The sequence below is a fragment of the Paroedura picta genome, chromosome 11 (genome assembly GCF_049243985.1).
Source record: "Paroedura picta isolate Pp20150507F chromosome 11, Ppicta_v3.0, whole genome shotgun sequence".
NCBI lineage: Eukaryota > Metazoa > Chordata > Lepidosauria > Squamata > Gekkonidae > Paroedura > Paroedura picta.
In genome coordinates, this window is record NC_135379.1 from 66,159,014 (window position 1) to 66,184,938 (window position 25,925).

General features: G+C 46.5%; 1 protein-coding gene and 1 pseudogene across 12 annotated transcripts in view; both read left to right on the forward strand.

The window, feature by feature from the left end:
* The window catches only part of COBL (cordon-bleu WH2 repeat protein), a 204,956-nt gene that overhangs the window by 118,138 nt on the left and 60,893 nt on the right, over positions 1-25,925 (forward strand). For 11 of the 12 annotated variants that reach the window (XM_077304157.1, XM_077304152.1, XM_077304151.1 and 8 more), the window contains 2 exons: positions 12,209-12,338; positions 18,309-18,476. In XM_077304157.1, the coding sequence (XP_077160272.1) occupies positions 12,209-12,338; positions 18,309-18,476 (298 nt within the window). The remainder of the gene's footprint in view (positions 1-12,208; positions 12,339-18,308; positions 18,477-25,925) is intronic. The other variant, XM_077304156.1, reaches the window with a different exon arrangement.
* On the forward strand, positions 18,635-19,253 carry LOC143820837 (large ribosomal subunit protein bL32m pseudogene; annotated as a pseudogene).

Below are 25,925 nucleotides of genomic sequence, written 5' to 3' on the forward strand. Positions count from 1 at the left end.
ACTAAGTATCTTAGGGCCAACAGGCCTGGCTGCGGTTGGTTTTACACGGAGATGGCTTAGACAGGTGCCATTGTGTTAGTATGGCTTTCAGCATATCTAAACAACGTTTTCTCTGTTGCCAGTGCAAGAGCAGGTGGAAGGAGAGTGATGCACATGAAAATGATGAAGAAAGCTTGAGAGGGGAGCTGGCTGTGTTGGGCTGCAGTAGAACAACGAGACTCGAGTCTGGCAACACTTTCTACACCAGGATGATTTCCAGGGAATGAGCTTTCAAGAAACAACGTAGGGAGATTGGACCCTTGAAAGCTTATATCCCCAGAATCTTGTTGGTCTCTTAAGCTGCTACTGGACTTGAATCTAAATGAAAACTAGGATGAGAATTTACAGACCAAAGGAATTAGTTGGAAAGGAGTGGTTTATGTATACATGGACCCTAAAATATCCCTTACCCTAGCCAGAGCAAGAAAGCAGGTAGCAGCACAGCCCCCAGCCCCCTTGGAACTGCTGTGGTTTGTATTAACGTCTGCTGTGTTTGTGGATTGCCTTCTTGAACATATTTGTAGAATGTCATCTCAGGACATGTTCTGGCTTGCATATTATATAACGCTCTGTAATGCGCCATGTGTCTGCTTTCCATAGTTCTTATCCAGACTCACACCCATACTCTCTTGGGGCTCAGGGCTTGTTTTTACACCACCCGGGTCACATTTATTGAAGTACAATTGCAAAAGACAACCCTACAATATTTTCCATTTCCTTGAGGCCCTTCCTTTCCCTTGATAATTATTTATGCCTTTTCCCTTCCTATTTTCAGTTTCTCTTGTAACAGTTGTGAGATTATAATACAAAGATAATTGGCAACAGGCAAGCCTATAAGATACTTTTTTTCTGATCCTACTTTGAAGATTGTCAAGAGATTTCTTAATAAGTTGAAGTTGGTCCTTAAATATAAAAACCGTCCCTTGAACAAGCTGTAGGCAAAATGCGTCGGGACTTGTGTGAAATAATAAAAGAATTACTGAAACTAAAGAGAGACGACGAAACTAAAGAGAGTCCAATTTGGATATATTTTTTATTGCCATATTGGTTACCCAGTGTGTCTGTATTGTTCTATATTTGTCTCTTCACTGGGACCCACCCCTCCCAGTTCATTATTTTTGCTTATAATAGTGGTTGACAATGAAGAAATTGATACCAGGGCAGAATCTGCACTTAACTTTGTTTATTCCTTTGTGGATCCTGCTGAATCCAGATCGATTTGAACTCATGGTTAGGGAAGCTCAGAAGGGGAGGGGTGAGCCAAGTCCTCTTTCTTTCTTTTCTTGAACGGGGGGGGGGGGGATTGGAGACAGCAGAGGAGGGAGAAAAAAACCAAGAGTCAAATCTCTACTGAGAGAAGTTTGGGCTTCTGGAGCTTCTGCTGAGAAAAGTTAGGGCTTCCCGTTTAAGGCAAGTTAGGGCTTCCGCTTTAAATCCTGGAAACCAGGACCTGACGCCCTGGCCAATCAGGGCTTTTTTACCACGGAGTTCAGGAACAAATTCGAAACAGGCAGAGCTCCACATGCTTTCTCAATCCGATTCTTCAAATGTTGAAGGTTATATCCATCTTAAAACTGCCCGTGGCGCCTGCGGCGCCACGGACTAAATAAAGCAGTAAAGGCTGTTGGGGAGGAGTTAGGGTGGGACCTCGGGATAAAAACTCGGAGAGGGCCAATCAGGAGCCGTGTAGTGGCTCCAGATTGGCCCCCTCCGAGTGCCACTCGGGGGCCAAGTGGCCAATTGGGAGGCGCGCGTAACGCGCCTCCCTATTGGCCACTTAGCCCGCCCCGGACTCTGCCCATACTCCATCCCCACATGGCTCGCTGCCGGGAAAGGAGCAGAGCGGCCGCGTCAAATACGCGGCTGCCCTGCTCCTTTCCCGCTACCGAGCCATGGCCCTTCCCTACCGACAAGCACTCCCCCCCAAGACCGGCCCTGCACCTTCGCCGCCACCCAGGACCTCCCACGCCCTTCCCAGCCCGACGACGGTCGCCCGTCCCACCCAGCCACCGCCCGCAGACCCACCACACGCTTCGCCGCCTGTCCATTGCCTTCACCGCTACCTCCGCGCCAGACCCTCACAGCCTCTGAATGACGCCAACATCGCCCCCCCAACGGCCACGCCTCCGCCGCTCCGTTCCCAGCCACGCGCCTCTGCCGCCGCCGCACAAGCCCGCCCGCCGACTCATCGCCGCACCTCCCCCAACCACGGACGCACCCCACGATGCCCCAAACATCGCGCCGTCCGCCCCGTACTGCCTTCAGAGCCGCCCGCCCCCACGACGTCCACTCCCTACCGCCTTCAGAGCCGCTCACCAGGACGAGCCCTTCTGCAGGGCCATCCACGCCGCGGCCCGTCCGACCTACGCTCCTGCCACACTAACAAAGGAATGAATCACGTATGCGCACCATTCGGCGCATGCGTCGCTTCCTCCCCCCACCCTCCCCCCGCCCACTCCGCCACAACATACCACGCATGCGCGACCTGCTGGACGCGACTCCTTCCCCCACGCCACCCGACTCGCCCGCGCCCGCCGCGCCCCTGCCTGCCTGCCTCACAGCCGCCTGAGACTCACCGGCCCCGTGCCTCCCGGACGCAGCCCCCAGCCCATGAAATTGGTAGGCCCACTTTGCACGGCCTACACCTGCCCTGGCACAAGCGTTCCCGGAGATGGGGGGGGGAAGCCTTCTGCGGCCCCATTGACGCTGCGCCCAGAACCGCCAATGCAGGAGCCTTTAGGGCTCGCCCCAGGGGGGGGGACATCTAGCGCCCATTTTATTTCAATATAAAATGGGCTTTAGATCTAGTTCCAGTATATTGCAGGAAAAAGGTAGGGTCACTCTGGATCAATCATGCTTGTTGCAGAGGGAAAATTTAAATCAGACAAAATAAAAATGGAAATCGCATTAAGTGGAGATGGCAGGGCCTAAATCGACCTGGGATTGGAATAAGAGCTCTGTGCAGACTACACCCAGGAAAGAGATGTGTGGGCACTAGAGGTGTGGCCTAGGGTGTACTTTTATATATAAAGTGGATGCAGCACAATCCATTATAGTTTGTAAATGTTGTCCTTAACCTCACTGTGTTTGACTCCAGTGACTGTAAATATGAAATTGAACCAAATTCCTTATGAAATTTGGCACAAATTTTATACTTCATCAGGAGCTGTTCTAACCTGGGTAATCATAAAGTAACACTTAAGTGTTTCAGTGCGTTTTTCTCGTTACAAATTTACATTTATGTTCAGCTAATCAAGTATGTGTGAACATAAGGAGACTGAACAGTGTATTCTTAAGCATATTTGGTCAAGTGAATAAGTTTCTCCCAAGTTTTTTTATCCTAAATTTATATTAAAATACCCCAGTTTATTAGAGGTTTCCCTCATACTTCGCAGCTAATTTTTCTAGACGAAGGCAGCAATATGGAGTATCTCATTGTTATTTACAAAAACAAAAGAAGCTGCTTGTTTTCCCTTGCCAAAAAAACATCCGCAGACCTGTGGCGTCTACACATTTCAATGCATGTGAAAATATCTGGTGTTGCAGAGTGACTTCCTTGAATGGAAATATTCTTGCAATTAATGATGAGATTTTGCGTAGGGAGGAAATCACAGCTATTTTAGTTAGTGGACACAGGCAGTTTGCTAAAAGATATAATTTCCTGTCTGACACAGTCAGCTCAAGTGTTGGAGGTAGGTGGACAATGATGATATTTTTGATGGTATTTTTAGTTGCACAGTTGGTCCATCTAATACAGGGGTCTCCAACACGGTGCCTGTGGAAAGTAGGAAGGGCTTCCGATTGGCTACAGGAGATCAGATTGGCTGTGCAAATTGAAATAATGTTGTTTCACTTGGAGCTGCTGGCATAGTGTTGGTTCTGTTCTCTCACTATTCTTTCCTAGTATATTTAATCAAATTACTTTTCTTCCCTGCACTTGGGCTTCTAATGTGTATGTAGCTCTCCCTTCTGTGGCAGCCATTTTGTGATTGGGCCTTTTGCAGTTGGGCCCACCATCCTGTTAAAATTTTAAAGTTGCCCACAGGCTCAAAAAGGTTTTAGATGCTTGATGGGGAACGGCTGTCTAAGGACCTAGGGGGATTTTCTCAGTTTTACTCCTCATGTTCTTTTGACTTTAAGCGCTTAGATTTTGAACCTAGAACCTTCTACATGCATAGATGGTGCTTTTTAATTTGTACCGAATTATAGCATTTCATGATAGCTATAATTATTAAAACAAGACGGAGGGGGATTTAGTCCAGAACCTAGTACTTTTGCTGTACCTAGTATGAATTCTTATCCTTAGACAAGTGATCTTGGGCTCCATTCTCCATCCTTGGTTATTCTATCTTTAACCACTCCTAGCGGAGCGGATTAAATAAAGCAGTAAGGGCCCCGAGGGCGGGCCTTGTCCAGGATGAGGAAGGGTGCCGATAGGCCCCTACTCCCAAACGGACAATTGAAGGGGCCAATCGGCAGGCGCGAAGTGTCAGTGGGTCCTTCAAGTGTCAGTCCAGCGGCAAGGGACCAATTGCGAGCCACACGCAGCGAGGCTCACAATTGGTTCCTTGCCGACAGACTGACAAAGCGCCTCCTGATCCACCCCCCTCCCACTCTCACCACATTTGCCCACCATTGCTTGCTTCGCCTTTCCGATGACGGCGGCGGAGCTGGCGCCAGTGGCAGCGGCAACGGCGCCAGAGCCACCAGCAGAGGTGGCGCCAGAGCTGCCGCCGGCGCTGGTGGCAGCCACGCGGCCGCTGGCAGCGGTGCCACCAGCGCTGGCAGCGCCAGCCCCGGAACAGCCGCCAGCAGCCATGGGGCTGCGATCGCTGGCGCCAGCAGGGCCGCGAGCAGAGGTGGCGGCGTGGCCGCGAGCGGCGGTGGCAGGGCCACCATAGGCGGCTGCAGAGCTGCCATCGGCCGCGGTGGCGGGGCCCCGATCGGCAGCGCTGGCTGATCCGCCAGCGGCGGAGGTGAAGATGGCGGCGGCGGAGACACCAGCGCCCGGGATTGTAGGCGGAGCTGACAGAGGCTGAGCTAGCAGGGGCGGGGCTCTGCAGTGTGTCTCGCTGCTGGCAAGGAGATGTGCGGCACAGCAGCACAGCGTACACATGTCGGCTGGCCCGGCACCCAGCATGACTGCAGACACCCCTACAGGAACACCCCTGAGGCTCTAAGGACCAATGAGAGGAAGGTCTTGTTTTCAGGGGGAACACGGGGTTCTCTGTGCGTTCCCTTGTCCACTCTTGCAGCTCTCTCTCTGGTACCCAGAAGCCTACTCTCGGGACCCTTCCTTCAGGTTACTTTCCTTCTCTCTCTCTCTCTCTCTCTCCATCCCAGGTTAGGTTGATAGCTAAAAGCCTTTACTCTGCCTTTCCTATCTGGTATGGAGCTCTCTCACAATCAATAACTTCAGTTTCTTTTCTGAGTTCCAAGAATAAGGATGAACTTATTCCTCAAGTAGCCAGGCTACAGAATTTCACTGTGCAAAGACTCACATTTGCTTTTATTAACCCTGAGCAGTTTATGAACTGTAACTTTCCTGCTTCTTGGGGGTGAAGGAAGGCCAAAAGGAAAAGATACAACAAAAACACCCAAAAATAATATTTTAAAAAACAGTCTTTCATCAAAAGATGAAAGAGGGGAAGATTTCTGAAGAAGGGAGATTTCTGACCAAGTCCACAGGGCTGCAGTAAGAGCATTGTCATGGCAGATCTCGCATCTCACTTGCACTGTTGATTCCGTGGCCTGGCCACAGAGCCGCTCTTCCGCATGCCACAATGTCCTTTGCCCCCATGACTTTGCACAGAGCTTTGTGCTCACCTGCAGAACAGTTGGTGTTGGCCGTGACATATTGGAAAAAGCCGGGAAAAGTGGCTTAAAATGGTTTGAGAAACAAGGCATTGCTGTAATGTCAACTTGCATTAAAGGCAGCCAGTCCAATAAAGTGGGTGGAATTCCCATTCCAGTCCTTACCCGCTGGAAATCCTATGGGCGGATTTGAGGGCTGGTTCACATGTTATATGGAAGCAGTTCACGTGTTACACTTAATGTGGAGATGCTGTCAACCGTAGGTCACTGGTATGTCTTAATTCACACACTGATTGCAATTTCGAGGTCGGCACTGTAGAAGGTTATATGTGCCCCTCCCCTACAAAACATATTTTAACAATGTATCTTTCAAGTTCTGTTGCTGTAGCTTGATCAGAAAATTGTTGAATAACTTCAGTAATCTTTAAAATGCCACCCAGAATGAACTGCTGAGGACTGCCAATAATCTGTGCACTCAATGAGGGCAGTTTGTAACAAAGTTCGGAGGGAAATTGCTTCAGATAATATTGTTAAGGCTTGATTTCTTTATAAAAGAAGCGGCCAGCCATAGCAAATTATTTTCAACTTCTATTGTTTTGCTGTGCGCCAGTGTGGAACACAAACACAATTGTTCTTTGTGTTTGGCCCGTCTACGTTCAGCCTTCTAGAATGACCAAGGTCGACATTAGCAAGCCATGTTTCACCAATGCTGTGACCCAGTCTCCAGCCATCGACATTTTTATAGACACTGTTTTGCTGGTTTTTAAATAAGCTCCTGACTTAAAGCTCTCCAGGTTTGTGAATGGGCACCACTTAGCTAACAGCCTCATAGGCTATGAGGAGGACGTTCGTGAGGCTGGACAATCTCCTGCGGTTAAAATGGTGCATTTACCATCTTTATCCTTTTTCTTCAAAACTTAGAAGTAATTTTCCACCTCTGTGTGATTACCCAGTTATCTTTATGCTTACAATGAGTTGGAACATACACTCCTTAGCACAGCCCAGTAAAAACCATAAGCATGTAAACTGTACAACAGAAACTAATGGCTGCTAATTCAAAGAATCACAGAGTTGGAAGGGGTCATCCAGGCCATCTAGTCCAACCCTCTGCACCATTCAGGAGCCTAAAGTATCCATGATAAATCCAGCTGCTGCTTGAAAACGGCCGGTGAGGGGGAGCTCACCACCTCCTTAGGCAGCTGATCCCACTGCTGAACTACTGTTGACAGTGGAACCCCCCCCCCCCCCATCTAGCTGGTACCGATTTACATGTAATTTAAATACATCACTGCAAGTCCTCTCCTCTGATGCCTACAGGAGCTATTCTCTGCTCTCTTCCATGTGACAACCTTTCACATACTTAGAGGGCCATCCTGTCCCCTCTGTCTGCTCATATTTAACTTAAAGTCCACAAGTACCCCAAGATCTCATTCCCTCGCACTGCTCTCCCATCCAATATGCATGCTACACGTTTTTGTTACCCAGATGTACAACTCTATACTAACTCTTATTGAATTGCATCTAATCACCTTTTCAGCCCTATCCCCATTTTATCAAATTAAGAAGAAGGTGTGTGTGTGTGTGGGGGGGGGCACATCCCAATAAAATATTTGGTTGTTTCCTGCATCACAAAAACTAAACCATCCTCTCTAAGGTGGACAGATTTGCCCTTGGGCAGGGAAAAGCAGCCATTTATTTCCATAACATCCCTAAGGTAAAGGTAAAGGTATCCCCTGTGCAAGCACCGAGTCATGTCTGACCCTTGGGGTGACGCCCTCCAGCGTTTTCATGGCAGACTCAATACGGGGTGGTTTGCCAGTGCCTTCCCCAGTCATGACCGTTTACCCCCCAGCAAGCTGGGTACTCATTTTACTGACCTCGGAAGGATGGAAGGCTGAGTCGACCTTGAGCCGGCTGCTGGGATCGAACTCCCATCCTCATGGGCAGAGCTTTCAGACGGCTGCCTTACCACTCTGCGCCACAAGAGACTTTTTAACATCCCTACAAATAGCAATAAAATCAGAGTCCAGTAGCACCTTTTAGACCAACAAAGATTTATTCAAGGTATGAGCTTTTGAATGCAAGCACTCTTTATCAGACTGAGAACTGACCATCATAAGAGTAGGAATATATAAGCAAAAGTTAATCCAGTTAATTTAGTAGACTGTGTCACAGCGTCCACACACAGCCACATGATAATTCCCTGCCTACCTTGAAATTGCAATCAGACCCCTCGAACCCATTTGTAGTTCATAAAGACATATCAGAAGTAAAACTGTCAAACCCACGGCTCCACCCTACTATTTTGTTGTTGTTAGGTGCGAAGTCATGTCCAACCCATTGCGACCCCATAGACAATGATCCTGCAGGCCTTCCTGTCCTCTGCAATTGCCCGGAGTCCTTTTAGGTTTGCACCGACTGCTTCAGTGACTCCATCCAGCCACCTCATTCTCTGTCATCCACTTCTTCTTTTGCCCTCAATCGCTCCCAGCATTAGGCTCTTCTCCAGGGAGTCCTTCCTTCTCACCAGGTGGCCAAAGTATCTGAGTTTCATCTTCAGGATCTGGCCTGCTAAGGAGCAGGAAGGGCTGATCTCATAGAATCATAGAATCATAGAGTTGGAAGGGGCCATAAAGGCCATCTAGTCCAACCCCCTGCTCAACGCAGGGTCAGTCCAAAGCATCCTAAAGCATCCAAGAAAAGTGTGTATCCAACCTTTGCTTGAAGACTGCCAGTGAGGGGGAGCTCACCACCTCCTTAGGCAGCCTATTCCACTGCTGAACTACTCTGGCTGTGAAATTTTTTTTCCTGATATCTAGCCTATATCGTTGTACTTGTAGTTTAAACCCATTACTGCGTGTCCTCTCCTCTGCAGCCAACGGAAACAGCATCCTGCCCTCCTCCAAGTGACAACCTTTCAAATACTTAAAGAGGGCTATCATGTCCCCTCTCAACCTCCTTTTCTCCAGGCTGAACATTCCCAAGTCCCTCAACCTATCTTCATAGGGCTTGGTCCCTTGGCCCCAGATCATCTTCGTCGCTCTCCTCTGTACCCTTTCAATTTTATCTACGTCCTTCTTGAAGTGAGGCCTCCAGAACTGCACACAGTACTCCAAGTGTGGTCTAACCAGTGCCGTATACAATGGGACTATGACATCTTGTGATTTTGATGTGATGCCCCTGTTGATACAGCCCAAAATGCCATTCGCCTTTTTTACCGCTGCATCACACTGCCTGCTCATGTTTAGTTTACAATCCACAAGTACCCCAAGGTTCACACACAGTGTTACCTAGAAGCGTATCCCCCATCCAGTAGGCATGCTTTTCATTTTTCTGACCCAGATGCAGAACTTTACACTTATCTTTATTAAATTACATCTTGTTCTCATTTGCCCATTTTTCCATTGTGTTCAGATCTCGTTGAACTCTGTCTCTATCTTCCGGGGTATTTGCCAGTCCTCCCAATTTGGTGTCATCTGCAAAGTTGATGAGTAGTCCCTCCACCCCCTCATCTAGATCATTAATAAATCTGTTAAAAAGTACCGGGCCAAGCACCGAGCCCTGTGGTACCCCGCTACTCACCTCTCTCCAGTCTGATGAAACACCATTGACAACAACTCTTTGAGTGCGGTTCTCTAACCCAGGGGTCCCCAACCTGCGGGCCGCAGCCCGGTGCCGGGCCACGAAGGCCATGGCGCCGGGCCGCGGCTCCCTCTCCCCGCCCCCCCCCCCCGCAGTAAAAAACTTCCCAGGCCGCAAGCTTGCGGCCCGGGAAGCTTCTTACTGCGGGAGGGCGGGGAGAGGGAATCAGGGCCCGCGGGGGCGCGGCCCGGGGGCGCTCAGAAAGGTTGGGGACCACTGCTCTAACCAATTCCCTATCCACTTAACTATCTGAAAATCCAGATTGCAGTCCTTCAACTTATCCATCAGAACATCATGGGGAGCCTTGTCAAAAGCTTTACTAAAATCCAAGTAAATGACATCAACCAAATTTCCACGATCCAGCAAACCTGTCACTTGGTCAAAAAAGGAAACCAGGTTGGTCTGGCAGGACCTGTTGGAGACAAATCCATGCTGACTTCCTTGGATCACCAAATTGTCCTCCAGATGTTTGCAGATCGCTCCCTTTAATATCTGCTCCATTATCTTCCCCACAACAGAGGTCAGACTCACTGGTCTGTAGTTTCCCGGGTCATCCTTCCTCCCTTTTTTGAAGCTTGGAATAACGTTTGCTCTTTTCCAGTCCTCCGGGATATCTCCAGTCCTTAAAGAGGTTCTGAAGATGATGAACAAGGGCTGTGCAAGTTCTCTGGAAAGTTCTTTGAGTACTCTCGGGTGCATTTGATTTGAACTCATCCAGTGCAGCTAAATGCCTCTCGACAACCTGTCTATCCATGTTAGCTTGTAGGATTTTGAGCATAACTTTGCTAGCATGAGAAATGAGTGCAATGGTGTGGTAGTTTGAACATTCTTTGGCATTGCCCTTCTTTGGGATTTGTCAAGCGTTGTAAGAACTCACAACAAGCTTCTTTATTAAAGAAAGCGTTTTATTGAGAAGTTACTTCATACACCTAAGCTAAAAAAGTCAAATCTGCCTGAGGACAGATTTGCCTTCCCTTATCAAGGCAGTTCTCCCGCCTAAAACTTGAAAGTTCCCAAGGGAGGGGGAAAGGAGTCAACAGGTGCCATAAAACACAGTGTTACAATTCGCACGTCCTTGGTCTTCTCCGGAGACAAGATAAGATGTTATGGTTACAAAAGGCAGACCCGGCCAAGAGGTTCAAAAGACAAATAATTCACAGCTCTCTGAGATAACAGGGCGCACAACATAGTTTCAGTTTCAAGCAAGCATGCATGCATAATATACGGGCCTGGGGCCTAAAGTACAAAGCAAGGAAAAGGTTAAACAAATAATCATGGAGAGACTCATGCTAACTCATGGCAGGATTCAGCAGCAATCCTGACAGGATTAGAATGAAAACTGACCTTTTCCAATCCTGTGGCCATTGTTGAGTTTTCCAAATTTGCTGGCATATTGAGTGTAGCACTTTTACTGCATCATCTTTTAAGATTTTGAATAGTTCAACTGGAATGCTGTCACCACCACTAGCTTTATTGTTGCTCAGACTTCCTAAGACCCATTTGACTTCACATTCCAGGATGTCTTAGAGGTCAGTAACTACCCCATTGTGGTTATCAAGGATGTTAAGCTCGCTCTTCTGTATAATTTTGCCACTTTTTCAAAATCTCTTCTGCTTCTGTGAGGTCCCTACCATTTTGTTCCTTTATCATACCCATCAATGCATGAAATGTTCTCTTCATATCTCCAATTTTCTTGAAAAGATCTCTGGTCTTCCCCACTCTATTGTTTTCTTCTATTTGTTTGCAGCATTCAGTTGGGTGTATCTTTCTCTTTCTCCCTTGCCTTTCACTTCCCTTCTCTCCTCAGCTATTTGTAAAGCTTCCTCAGACATCCATTTTGATTTCTTGCATTTCTTTTTCTTTGGGATGGTTTTAGTTGCTACCTCTTGTACAATATTGCGAACCTCCATCCATAGTTCTTCAGGCACTCTGTCTATCAGATCTAATTCTTTAAATCTATTTATCACCTCTACTGTATATTTGTCAGGGATATGATTTAGTTCATACCTGAGTGGCCTAGTGCTTTTCCCTACTTTCTTCCATTTAAGCCTAAATTTTGCAACAAGAAGTTGATTATCTGAACCACAATCAGCTCCTGGTCTTGTTTTTACTGACTGGATAGAACGTCTCCATCTTTAGCTGCAGAGCACACCTACTCTTTACTGCCGGCCTAGTGTAACAGGATTAACTTTCGCTTATATTTTCCTACTGTTATGATGGTCAGTTCTTAGTCTGACAAAGAGAGCTTGCACTCAAAAGCTCACGCCTTGAGTAAATCTTTGTTGGTCTTAAAGGTGCTCCTGGACTCTGATTTTATTGTTCTACTTCAGACCAACACGGCTACTCATTGGAATCTACAAATAACAGTACAAGAATTTCTACTCCTGTTTTTAACTCCTCTGAGCACTGTTGAAGTTATAGCAGGAAGGGTTCAAAGTGTATTTTAAATCTGAAATAACAGTTCCTATCCTACTTCCATTTTCAGCAATTGCCAAATGTTCTTTATCTCCTTTTTTAAAGGTAAATGAATAGGGATATATGTCACTGGGGAAAAACAGCTCTCTAGCTGCTGCTGTTCTTCTGTTTGGTATTTTATTGACATTTCTTGCAGTAGGTAAAATTCAAGCTCTGCATTTGGCACTGAATTTCATGAAGAAACAGAGAGGTTTTTAAAAACAAAAACAAAACTGCACCTCTTTTATCTCTTTGGCAGATGTCTCAGAGTTCATTGCAAAATGAATTGCAGAAGAAAAAGAGACGTGCCCCTCCTCCACCCACTCCACCAACTCCTACTATGCCGTGCAAAATAGATGAAATGGAGGACAAGAGGCAGAGCACAGTTGGTAAGAACTGCTCTTTCTTTGTTGAGCCAACTGCATGTGCATTATGCTGGCCTGCAAGCTGCTCAGAGAGCCAGGAGAAATACTAAAATATCCCCCACCCCACCTTCCTACAAGAAACAATGCAATCTGAGGGGGTCATTATTAATAGAACAGCATGGAAGTCTGGAAATAAAATAACTGTTGACATTGCGTGCTAATGGATGCAGAAGTTCATAAGTGGTACCTGGGATGTATGGTATGCATCCCACACATAGGCATTTGGCCACATTCATGTGACAGTTATCGCATATCTCCAAATCATAACATGAATCGGTCTAATATAATAAATGCATATTCATCTTCTGTCTTGCTGTGCAACCTCACTCTGGGACGGTGCATGTGCAGGCTGGCCACTGAGAACAATTTTTAACTTTTAAGGGGACATCCCCAAAAGAGGACATCCCACTCTGATTGAAGCGACATGTGTACAGGTTTTCCCACAGTATGCATTATGTGCTCCGAGGACGGGACTCTCCCTTCCCTCGGTTCCTTTTTCACCACCTTGAGGGAAACGTACTTCTAGTGTGCTCCATACGAGTAGTATCTGTGGCCTTGCCTTCTGGGTCATTTTTCCAAAGACCGTGAGTTTTATTTCTAGAAGGTCGATTTTCCATGCAGATTGACTCAACTTTGTGTGAGTTGTCCTGTTCTTGATCAATGTTGAAGTTCTGGTGCGATGGACCATTGATCATGGCTTTCCAAGAGCTGTTCAAAAAAATGTACTCAATGGTGCACCAAGATACCTGACTCAGTTGAGCATGAACTTTGCTTGCTTTGCCTGGGTGAATCCCATAATGAGGACATCAGAATCTTCAGGCAGGGTGGTTGTCCTCATCCATGACTTTATCCCACAAAGCCCTACTTTTCTGTTCTTTGACTGGGATGACCCAGCTTCCGTAGGAGACACTTCAAATCCCATGGAGGGGGACTCCTGTTCTTTGCCTTCCCCTTTCCCTTCTGTCAGCAGGGTGCCAGGGAAAATGAAGGCTGGGGGCTCCATTTTGGCCAAGACAGATGTAGTTTACAGATCCACTGAATATGGCCAGTGGGAGAGTATATTCTTCTCCCAGTGGCTCTGGTCCTCCTGGTGTGTGTTCCTCTTCTACACCACAAGGTGGCTTGTTTTTAGCTGGCAGTTTGGAAGATTTGGAATGAAAGGTTGTTTTTACAACACTGTTAAGGTTAACATTTTGATGCAATACAGAAAGCTCTCAGCCAGATATTCATATGGCCTAAAATCGAACTGTTGAGAGTTGGCCATCCTACAGAGGGGTGGCTGTTGACTTATCCTATACCCAGTACTATTAGGCTACTTGCCATCTTTCTTTGGCCCAAGGGGGGTTCACTGTGTCTTCAGTCAAAATGCAGTCGGCATCTATCGCTGCAATCTATTAGGAGGTCCAGGGGTCAACAGCGTTCACCCATAAGTTTACACAATGTTTTTTGAAGAGGCTGATTAACATGTTTTCTCCAACTCTGTGGATTGTTCCAGAGTGGTTCCTGTCATTGGTCTTAAAGGTAAAGGTAAAGGTATCCCCTGTGCAAGCACCGAGTCATGTCTGACCCTTGGGGTGACGCCCTCTAGCGTTTTCTTGGCAGACTCAATACGGGGTGGTTTGCCAGTGCCTTCCCCAGTCATTGGTCTTAGCTTCTCTTAAAAGAATTCTTTTGAGATTTTTTCTGCTTGTCCACTGGGCCTTCTTTCTGTGAAGGTGTCACTTTGGTGTAGTGGTTAGTTTGGTGTAGTTTGGTGTCACTTTGGTGTAGAGCAAGTTTGGTGTAGTAGTTAAGAGTGCAGACTTCTAATCTGGTAAGCCAGGTTCGATTCTGCGCTCCCCCACGTGCAGCCAGCTGGGTGACCTTGGGCAGGAATATCAGGGCTCTCTCAGCCTCCCCTCCCTCACAGGGTGTCTGTTGTGGGGAGAGGAATGGGAAGGCGACTGTAAGACGCTTTGAGCCTCCTTCGGGTAGGGAAAAGTGGCTTATAAGAACCAACTCTTCTTCTTCTCCTTCTTTCTTAGCAATCATCACGACCAGCATGTAGATGAATTAGTAGATTTCCCCATTTTTAAAGATTTTCAATGAACAGGTGGTTCTCCACCATAAATTTTTCACCCCAATATGTTGTTGAAATTCTATTTTGCTCAGCGCTCATTCTGCACACATTGAGTAATGCAGGGGTAGTCAACCTGTCGTCCTCCAGATGTTCATGGGCTACAATTCCCATGAGCCCCTGCCAGCAAACGCCTGGAGTAATGCACTTCCAGTGCACTTTAGAATTAGATTTTCCTATTTTGCACATGGAAATCCAGCTGCAAAAGCACAATGAAAATGCATTATCCAATGTGTGAGGGATGAGCCCTGGAGATTATTTTACCAGTATTTTCCCCCATGCCTACTTCTAATGCAGAAAAGACACTCCATACTCTAGATGTGAGAAGGGCAATTTTTATTATTTGCACAGAACCAAATAGTCAGGTTAACTTTTTGATTTGCTACTGGGGCCCTCATCACAGATGATATCACTGTGAGTGGTGTCTGTTGCTCATGCCTCCTGTAGGACAGTAGGTGTTAATTGTCCATTTGATGTTAGGATGCACTGCATTGGTACACAGGTATCTGCTGCACAGCAAGATAGAAGATGAAAACAGGGTTGCACTTACCTGTAACAGTCCTTCATCGATACCTTGTTTGTGGACACACATTCCCTCCCTCCTACCCGGAAGTGAGCTCTCACTTAAACTGTATAGTAAGAGTTTTAGGTTGGCTGATGTGCATGGTTCGTTGGTTCACTAAGGAACCATTGGGTTCAAGGTTTTTTCTACAATAAAATTTGTAGTGGCCTGGTGGGAACTGACAGAAGGGGGGCATACGTGATGCATACTGCAAAAAAACCTGTGCTTGCACAGCTCCAATCAAGGCAGGACTACCACACACAAACACACCCCTCTGGAGCTTAAAAGACAGAGGTTGTTCTCTTGGCCTGCACGTGTGTCCTCCCAATCTTTGTCTACATACAAGATGTTGATGAACAACAGTTCCAGGTAAGTGCAACCCTGTTTTTGAAGAAGAAGAAGAAGAAAAAGAAGAGTTCTTATATGCTGCTTTCCTCTACCCAAAGGAGGCTCAAAGTGGCTTACAGTCGCCATCCCTTTCCTCTCCCCACAACAGACACCCTGGGAGGGAGGTGAGGCTGAGAGAGCCATGATATTACTGAAGAAGAGTTGGTTCTTATATGCCACTTTTCTCTACCCGAAGGAGTCTCAAAGTGGCTTCCAGTCACCTTCCCTTTCCTCTCCCCACAACAGACACCCTGTGGGGTGGGTGAGGCTGAGAGAGCCCTGATATCACTGCCCTGTCAGAACAGCTTTATCAGTGCCGTGGCGAGCCCAAGGCCACCCAGCTGGCTGCATGTGGGGGAGTGCAGAATTTAACCCGGTATGCCACATTAGAAGTCTGCACTCTACACCAAACTGGCTTTTCTTCATATATTGGACAGGCTTTGTACAGTGAGGAATCTTACTGAGACCAGTTATCCTTGTGCTTGGTATATCATCACAAACTGTCACTTTTCATGGGTTTCTAAAATTTCTGAGAACTAATAGGCTTCAGAGGTAATTAATCAGTGCATTAAGAGGACCATGTTAAAGATTTTCTGATGCATTTAAGACTTAATTTTATGCCTTTGGCCTCATAGAATCATAGAATCATAGTGTGGGAAGGGGCCATACAGGCCATCTAGTCCAACTCCCTGCTCAACGCAGGATCAGACTAAAGCATCCTAAAGCAGGATGTTTCATAAACCACCAAAGACATGCAGATGTGCTATCAAAAATGAACACACTGTCAAGTCTAATTGCTTCCATTATAAATGCCTCCTGTTTTAGGAGAAACCCTTTGGCTTTTCTTCTGCATTTGCATCCTCCTCGTGCCTCACCTTTAATGCCCCAGGAGTGAAGTGGCAGCAGGAATCCTCTCTCCCACGATGTGCCCTGCACCAAGGCCATCTTTATTTGCATATTCTCAGTAGAATGTTGTGTGACAAATGACAGTTTCCAAAAATTACTCTCTTTAGTTGTTTTGACTGTCATGATTTTACTGTTCCTTATTTATTAATTTATTTATTAATTAACCACTCCCAGCAAGCTGACTCTTCTGTAACCATGGTACAGTTTTGTAACAACATGGAGAGGTATTAGTTACTGCTCAATAATTTTGAGTTGTAGTTTGGGGCGGCTTGGATGAAGGAGAACCAGTTGTGTTCCAGGTGTTCCAAGACATTATGTAGTGGATAAATGGACTGAACCAGGAAAATATCAAATTCCCTGCTCCGTAGTTGAGCTCTCTCAGGCTAGTCTAGCTCACAGTTTTCTTGTGAGGATAAAGTAAGAAGCCTTGAAGAGAGGGTGAAGGGATGATTTGTTTAATGTATGATTTTATTAATTCATTCATTCATTCATTCATTCCATTTCTATGCCTCCCTCCCCTGAGGCTCAGAGCAGTTCACATGGAATGTAAAGGAACTCAGTTTTTTACACCGAATAGAGACAACAGCAAGGGTAATGATAGCAACAATAACTGTTCTACAGATCAAACAGGTCCCTGGATGGTTGAGAGAGGTGCATGGATCCCTGGGAGGGAGGTTCAGGGGCCCAGAGGTGTTGTTGGTTCTAGCTGATCTCAACCAAATGCCTGGCGGAAGAGCTTCCTCTTGCAGGCCCTGCGGAACTGTTTGAGTTCCGTCAGGCCCCTGATCTCCTCCGGGAGCTCGTTCCACCAGGTGGCAGCCAGGACAGAGAAGGCTCTGGCCCTGCTTGAGGTCACGTGGGCTTCCTTGGGGCCAGGGATCACTAGCCAGTTGGAGGGGGATAGGCAGAAAGGTACACTGGGCCCTGACTGTGTTATACGTTATGTTATGCATTATGGGCTGGGAGCCACTCCGAGCCCGGTTACACAGAGGGGCGGCCTAGAAATCTAGAAAGTTGGGGTACAAATATTCAAATGCATAAGCAGGAGGAAGGAGAGCAGAATGTATTACAGTGCTGATATTTACTTCTTCTGACCAAACCAGACCACTCAAAACCAAAAAAGGTTGCAATATGGAGGATGGAGCACAATTGTTCTCTCTTGCCCCAGAGGGACAGACCAGAATGAATGGGATGAAATTAATTCAAAAGAAATTCCATCTAAACATCCTGACAGTTAGAGCGGTTTCTCAGTGGAACAGGCTTCCTTGGGAGGTGGTGGGTTCTCCATCTTTGGAAATTTTTAAACAGAGGCTAGATAGCCATCTGACAGAGAGGCTGATTCTGTGAAGGCTCAAGGGGGTGGCAGGTGACAGTGGATGAGCGATAGGGATGTGAGTGTTCTGCATAGTGCAGGGGGTTGGACTAGATGACCCATGAGGTCCCTTCCAACTCTGTTATTCTATGACTCTATGATTCTATGAAAAGATGAGTTCAGATAATCATCTTTGCCTGGCATGGTGATCATTTGCGATTTTGGAGACTTACAGTACAGTCTTGTGCAGAGTTATACCACTGTGAGGCCACTGGAATCAATGTGCTTAGACTAAAGCATGCTGCTGGCACAGGTTCATGGTAATTGTAGTCCATGGACATCTGGAGAAGTGCAGTTTGGCCACCTCTGGACTAGAGTAACTCCGCATAGAATTGCACTGCCAAATGATTATGGAAAAAACTCCCATGAATTGGTTGTTACATCTTCAGCATAGTCTTTCACATTTATGAAACATGCTGATCAGTTAGATGCCATTCATGAGGACATGATGAGGCAACCTTCTTTCCAGACACTGCTTAGTGGGTAGTGGTTCGGGGAAGGTGATGATTGGATGCATTAAGGCAAAGCTGAGCAGTAGACAATTAACTTGATGTTACAGTAACTAGTGAATTCTAATTGATTCCCCTTTAGGTGATGGACGTCATGTGCCACAAAAGCCTCCTAGAGGCAACTCCCGTGGCCCACCCCAGTTAGTGATTCCCCCACCCCCACCATACCCTCCTCCTGACTCAGACATGGACCCACCTGTATTGTACAATGGAACAGATGGTGCAGACACAACCAAGCGGGTACCTAAACGTACGTTTGAATACTTGTGCATTTTTTTCACTTCTTTACCAAGGAGGAGGGTGGCTTTTCCAGACTTTCCTCTGTTCTCTTTCCAGCCATACATGTGTTTTCCTTTCCAGCCTCTTTCTTCTCTGTGCTGCTGAATGCATTTATATTAACGTAAACTAATGACAGAGGTGCAGTGATGTGGCCTCTACTAATGACAATCATTATTCTCCTACAAAGATGATGCTTGCAAAGAACTCTGAGTTTTGCTTTATTCCATGTAACTTAGTAGTGTTTTCTGTTTTGGCCCAAGATCCGCGGCTTCCTTCGGGGCTGGCTGGGTCTGCTCCGCGGCCAGAGCCCCCCCCCCCCCCGGCTCCTGCATTAGCTGTTCAGGGTCCAGCTTCTTTGCTTGAGCCTATAGAAGAGAAGGATGAAATCGATGAGATGCCAAGCTTTTTAGACAGTGTGTTTTGGATGGCTGCCCCAAAGAAAAGGCGGGCCATTGAGGTGAATCGCTGCAGGCAAAGGAATCCTAGAAACCTTTTAAAAGTGAAGAGAAACATTGATTATTGTCCCGAGTGTGGTCATGTGAAGCTGAAGCATCTTCTTTGTGGGTATTGCTACAAAAAGATAAGGCATGAAGCATGTATCATAAAGGCCCAAGAAGGAGGACCACATTGAGCTCCTACCGTAGAGACTGTTGTCCTTTGCGAGGGAGAGGAGCCCTGAGAGCAGGATGAAGGGAAGCGGATCACTGAATGAGCAAGGAAGCACCCATCTTGGTTTCCTCTGGACTGATGATCTAGCCTCATGGAGTCCCAGGTTACAGGCTACTTGGTCCTTCAGCAAAGTAGTGTTTTCTCCTTTCAATTAGACTTTGTGAGCAGGCTCTCATGGAGATTCTCCCTTGGGACATAGTACTAAGCAGCCCCTATTCAACAGAGGTCCCCAAACTTTAGCAACCCATTTCGCATTTAAAATGTTCACTGATACCTGAACCCTGCCCCCCCCCCTACTGGACAGCCCTTGTTCAAGTGCATGAAGCAAGTGGACAGCAGAGGAGGAAGGCGATGCTTCACCCAATTCCTTTTTGTTGCTTCAGCAGTCCTAGCCTGTCATCCAAAATCCTTTCAGGCTGCTTGCAAAGAGTGAAAGCGTGGAACAGCCACCAACTTCCTCTGCTGGCTTTTCAGTTGGATCTAACCCATAATTTGCATTCATAGAATTGGAAGGGACCTCCAGGGCCATCTTGTCCAACCCCCTGCAGAATGCAGGACCCCCCCAGCCACCCACCCAGTTTCATGCCCAGACGATGCTCTCCATTCATACAGATTTAACAGTTACAAGACATTTGGATTTGAAAACCATTTTGCAGGATTTCATGATGGTGGCGACTTCTATGGCGCAAACGTAGGCTGACAACAAAGTTAGCAATCATTGTGTGTAAAGTGTGGCATCCGCCCTGCCCCTAAAAGGTCTCCATTTCAAGAGGCGTGTGTTCTCCTGTCTCCACGGGAAATGTGCACGGGCCAATACAGATTTACTTAAGTCCTGAAAATAGCTTCAAAAACAAACAAACAAAACTTTGCAGATGCTTCTGTATCCTGCTTCTCACTCAGACAGGAAATGTGTGCTTGGACTACAACAATGTCATTCCCATGCAAGGACTCATATGCTTCATACAAAAAAGAAGAATCCCTCCGCATCAGAAAATGGACCTGTCAGATCCTTTGACCTGAGCTGCCAGTTTTCTGGACAGAAGGCCATTGTCACAGGGAAGAGCCCCACAAACCAGTCCCATCAGATGCCAGTGGGCAGCGGGAAGCCTCCTCTCCCGGGCTGCCCACAGTTATTTGACCAAGCTATCTTCATGTTACCTCCACTAGCTTAATCCTTACTTGGAAAAATGTGGAGTATCAGTGGCCATTTTAGAAAGCTATATCCATCTAAGGGAAGCACTTCCCTGCGTGGTCCTACAAATGGACTGTTCATATCAAATAACCTAATTTGTGAATGACCCACCAGCTGCACAGGTTGGTTCACCAGTCTTATACTCAGTAGATAGATGACAGCTGTGTTGCCTCAGTGCTGGATGGCATATTGGGATCTCTGGGAAAGGTTCCCTACCCCCCCCCCCTCCTTCAACTCCCTTCAACCAACCTCTGGGAGACGCTTGCCTTTGCCTGGCCCCAGTGTGGCTCAGTAATTTGTCACCAGGGAGGAACCTTCTCAGTGGTGGCCTGATCCTTTCCCAGACTGGTTTTGCTTCTGCAGGGCATGCAAGGCTGTTTAGACTGGCCTTTGGAGGGCAACCACATGTTTGAACTTTTTTCATTAGTGGAATGGTGGCAGCTGCACCTTTTAATATTTTAATGTTAATATTTTATATTTGTTATTTATTTTTACCTTATTGATTTTAATGTTATGAGACCTTTCGGATGAGCAGTGACTAAACAATTGAATAAATAACCTGTGAGAGGCGGCATCTGCACATCACGAGTCCTCTCTTGTCTTCTCAAAGGTTCTGAGTAAACCTTGGGGGCTGTGGGCACTTTACTGGTTTGGGGACCCTGGTGGATGCATGGCCTTGCCGTTCTTTGCTCAGTTGTGTACATATTAGCTTTGGAACTTCTGTTACCAACAGCAGTGGGGGAGTATTTGGGCCCTGGGCATTTCAGCCTTGCATGTTATGTGCACAAGGAAGGAATACAGCAGCTGCCTTATTGGGCAGCTCCCAGTTGCAGCTTTGGGAGAAGCCGGCCTTGAAGAGGCCACGTGGCTGAGTGAAGGGGGCCCACGCCCACGGAGCTCTGGCCACAAGCCACCCTCCCAGTGCTCAGCAGGCGGATGGGGGGGGGGTGGCCTGCTGTGGTGTGATGGCCTCCTTGAGGTTGGATGGCTGGAGGAGGTAGGATCTGCCCATATCTTGAGTAGGTTCGTTTTGCATAACAATAAGACCTGTAGCCTTTTCATGCCAAAAAAGATCTGTTCTTGTCTGTGTCCTCCGTACACCCAGTGACTTTCCCCCTGCAATGCAACTGGTGTGTGAGTGGCCCATACTGCTGCATTGGTCGTTTCATCATTGTCTGTTAGTCACAATAGACAGATGGAGCCTTCTGCCTGGGGCAGGGATGCTCGGTCTCCTTGGTGCCCAGGGGGCAACAGTGGGAGGGCTGATGGACGCGATGGACCACTGGTCTGATGCAGCAGGGCTTCTCTGATGTCCTTAGTGGGGATGGCATGCTGCTAGAGGCAGCTAGAGCTCTAGACCTCAGAGGCAGTGGAATCCAGAGGATTTGATGGCTGGGCTTTGGTGCGAATCCATGGCCATGACAAGACGACATTTGGGCAGGTTGTTGTTTCCTCTTAATGGATTCTGACTTTGGTCTGTTCTGAATCGGTGATGTGAGAAGAGCTTTCTGAATCCACCCTCCCCATCTGATGCGTAATTTTATAAACATCTGTTACGGGATGTCCCCTCTTCACTCATCTCCTTTCTAAACTGAATAGTCCCAGTACAACATTACATATTGTGGGTTCCCCCCCCAACCTCAAATTCACTAATCTAGTTTTATCTGTGTTTGAATAAACTATACTGTCCAGAGGTCTTAGCAGTTTGTTGAAAGCATGGTTTGTGGAAATCTTAACCCTTGAGCAGCCTGGCGTGACTTTTTGACGTAGAAGTCATTTGCACTGAGTTCAGGGGGGCTTGCTTTTCTGATAAGTGCAGTTAGGAGGTTGCCATGATGGTGCCCTGAGTCCTGAGTGGATTGCAGTCAGGCATAGTTGCTTGGATGTCCTAGGCCTGTTCATATATTATGCAGATGCCAGGATTCTTTCAAAAGCCAATTCAGGGATCTGGCTGAGGTTTGCATAAGTCCCACTGCTGGTATTCCTTTGTGGCCTGCGAGTGGAGGAGTAGGAAGCTAAGTTGTTCTTTCTGACGTGCTAAATTGAATGCATGGAAGGAATGGTTCATATAGTGAAGCACTGGGGAAAAATATCCCCACCTGCACATTTCTATCATCTCATTCAGCATAATATGCAGAATAAGGGGCTTTCCGCACCGGGATCCTCGTAGCAAATTGTTTGCTGAACGAAAAATCGCCATTTAAAATAGTGGAATTCGTCGTTATGCATACCTGCCTTTGTAGTGGAATCCAGTTGCATTTATATCGTTTCCCACAGGCTTCCGCTCTCGGCAAAAATCGCTAGAAAGGGAGCGCTATTGCCGAGCTCGTCCTGCCCCTGGCCGTCAAGCAGACAATGGGCGGCCGTTAGCATGCTCCCAAACAGCCCCTTTCCCTTTAAGAAAGGTTTAAAAAAAAACAACAACCCGTTGCAACGAATATGCGTTGCATCGTTGCAACGGAGAGACCCATCCAGCTGGCAGGTGTGTTTGAGCTGCTGTTTCATCGTTGCCACGCTCCCCCCGAGTGGAAAAAAAATCCCCCCCCTCACGGGCGCGATTTTCAGCCGAAAACAGTGTGAAAAATAAAGGGAAAATACATCAGCAAATGGGCTTCTCTGTTGTTTGTGCTTAGTGACTAAACAGCTCTTGGGAGGGACTGAAGCCGGGGAAGCCTCTAAACGGAGGCTCGCCGGTGCGTTGATCTCCGCTCGCTCGGAGAAAAAAAAATGGCGATCGCTTCGCCGGAAGATCAGAGGAGAGAGCCAGGGGGAGGGACTTTGTAGAAACCACAACAATGGTAACGCACAGAACTTTCCCGCTAGTGTTACAGATTGGTTGCAGGAGTGTAGCGCTTTCCAGAGGGTGAATCCACTTTTGGGGATTTCCCTGAAAGTGCTACAAGGAAGCGCTTTTTGCGGATCGGTTTCAGGTGTGTGGCAGATTGTCAACGACGTTGTGCATAACAGCAAATCAGTAGCGTTTTCAATTGGCAACCATTGTGCGATTTTGAAGGAGTGCGGAAAGCCCCTAAGTGTTTGCATCACAGCCCTTCCCCCGGATCCCTGGCATGTGTGTCCACACACATTTTCTCAGTGGGCATGCTGGCCTTGGCACAGTTCCACTGTCTGAATGTTCAGATCTTTGGGGTATCCTGCTCTGAACTGCTAGCATGCCCTACCCCAGGCAAGTGTGTGAAGCTCGGAGTTTCAAAGTAACCAAGGCCCTTAAAAGCTTGTAGCATGTACCCAGTATTTCCCTGTGACTTCAGTGGCAGGGAAAATCAGTAGTGGACGGAAGCCAAATTAACATTCAGGGAAGCTTGTCCACCATTATGGACATTTTCACTGGGAAACCAGCTCACTTTGGGAACTACTGGACTTATAATAACGTATTCTTAGGAGCTACAAGAGTCAGCTGTCTTTGCACTAGAGCGAGCCATTAGAACTTTTACGCAAATGAAAATTACTCAATATATACCAAATAAATATTTATTTTTTTAGCCCACCTTTCTAATACATCTTAGGGCGGGTGACAACATTATTAAAAACAATACATTAAAAATATGGACATCCTCTAATTCCCCTCCGTTGATACATTGCAGACGAGGCGGGTTCTAGTTGCTTGCAAGCATGCCGGAAGATATTGATTTAACACATTGGTTTTGTTCAGCATTTATTTTATTATTTGCTCTTTTTTTCTCCCAACAGTTTATTGTTGTGCATCATTCCCTTCACGTGCCAAGCCCATCTGACAGAACTTGCCATCTTCCTTTGACTTCCTTTCCTCTGAAACCTCCTGTTGCCCCTGATATCCTGACTCTTCCGTTGCCTTTCTTCCCCTTGACTGGAAAAGTCCTTTCTGTCTCAGTGGCGTTCCCTTCCTCCTTTTCTTTTTTTCTTCTCAACTCAAATACCTTGGTGGAGAAAACAGTGAATTCATGCAACTACCGTAGTTTGTTCACATTTCTTAGATGTGTTCTCTCCTGGACTGACAAGTACATCGAGCAAAATATTACAATTTTTTGTTGTTGTTATGATTTGCTATTTGCTTTTTTGAGGCTGGTATTTAGTTTGATTTAGTAGATGCTCAGCTTTTTCTTATATGCAATATTTTGTTGAAATCAAGTTTCTGTATAATTTCTCCTTTTTTGCTGTAAAGAGTAGCACTTGTACAAAATACACAGGATGTTCTTCTGCTCACGCTCATGTGTGCTGTCTAGAATAGTTGCAGTTGAATGAGGCTAGATGAGGCTAAAACAGAGTGCTTTTCATTGGTTCCCATAAACAGGAAAATGCGTTTTAAGACGTAACACGGAAAGCAAAGCTCAAGACCACCCATTTATATTTTCTACTTTTTCATACTGCTACTGCTTTTAACTGTTATTGTTCTGATTTTATAAATACTATGTGCTTGATATTTATGTATGACATTTATTTATCATTCAGCAATCAGTGGTTTTGAATAATCTAATTCCTCAAAATTAATTTTTATATGATTTTCAAGAATACAGTGTGTAGATGTAACTTTTAAAAATAACAGCTCCCATTTAGAAGAATAGCAGAGATAAAGAAACGAGTAGAATTATCCTCATCAAAATGCCCAGAGGCCTACTTTTGAAACAAACTCATTTTAAGTCCTGAAGCATGAGTTTTATGGGCTGAAACGAGATACACACCCAGAGCCAAATTGTTCTCTCAAAGGGCTGTAGGTGTTAAATGTTTTGCATTTATGTTTTGCATTTACACTCCTTGAATTGGGATAACTTGTTCTCTCTGCAGAATTGCATCTTGGGAGTTTCAAGTACATTTTAAAAAGTGTTCTCACACATAAGGTGTGAAGACAAGTTATAACAAATTGATGGCTGGCATACTCTGGGTGTAGGCATCATAGTTCTTTCTATAGGCATTCAAAATCAATTCTGCCTTACAATTTAGTTACTCTGCCTTTAGTGTGTGTGTGTGTGTGTGTGTGAATCCTACACTTTTAATGCATTGCACTTGACAGGCATCCCTGTGACATCTTTCCCAAAACAATTAAGCATTGCTGATCACATACTGATCTTGTTGTGAGACCAGAAGCCAGAATGAAATTTGGCACTTATCTGACTGAAGGATCGTTCTCACAGTACCTGCCTAATGAGAGTACACCAAAATCCCCCTGTGCCAAAAAGGAAGGTAGACCCTCTCTCACTGGCAGATCTGGACAGACAGTGGCAGTTCACTCCAGGACAGGGTTTCTGGGAAAGGGCTGGTAGCTGTGGGAGAGTGCATGCTTCGTATTCTGGTTGTCCTGGGTTCAAAGGCAGAGCACCTGTTCCATGAGCAGAAGGCCACAGGTTCAACCAGAGTCAGATGGGAAAGACCTCTCTCTCAGACCCATCAGAACACTAACTTTTATAAACTGATGGCCTGACTCCGTGTAGAGTAACTTCAGGTGTTCATTATGTCCATTCCCTGACATCTTCAGTTCAGCAGATCTTGGCTAGAATGGTTGGGAAAGACCTTTTTTTGAGACTTGAAGGAATTGCTCTCTGTCACATCACTGGGAAAGGTGAAGGC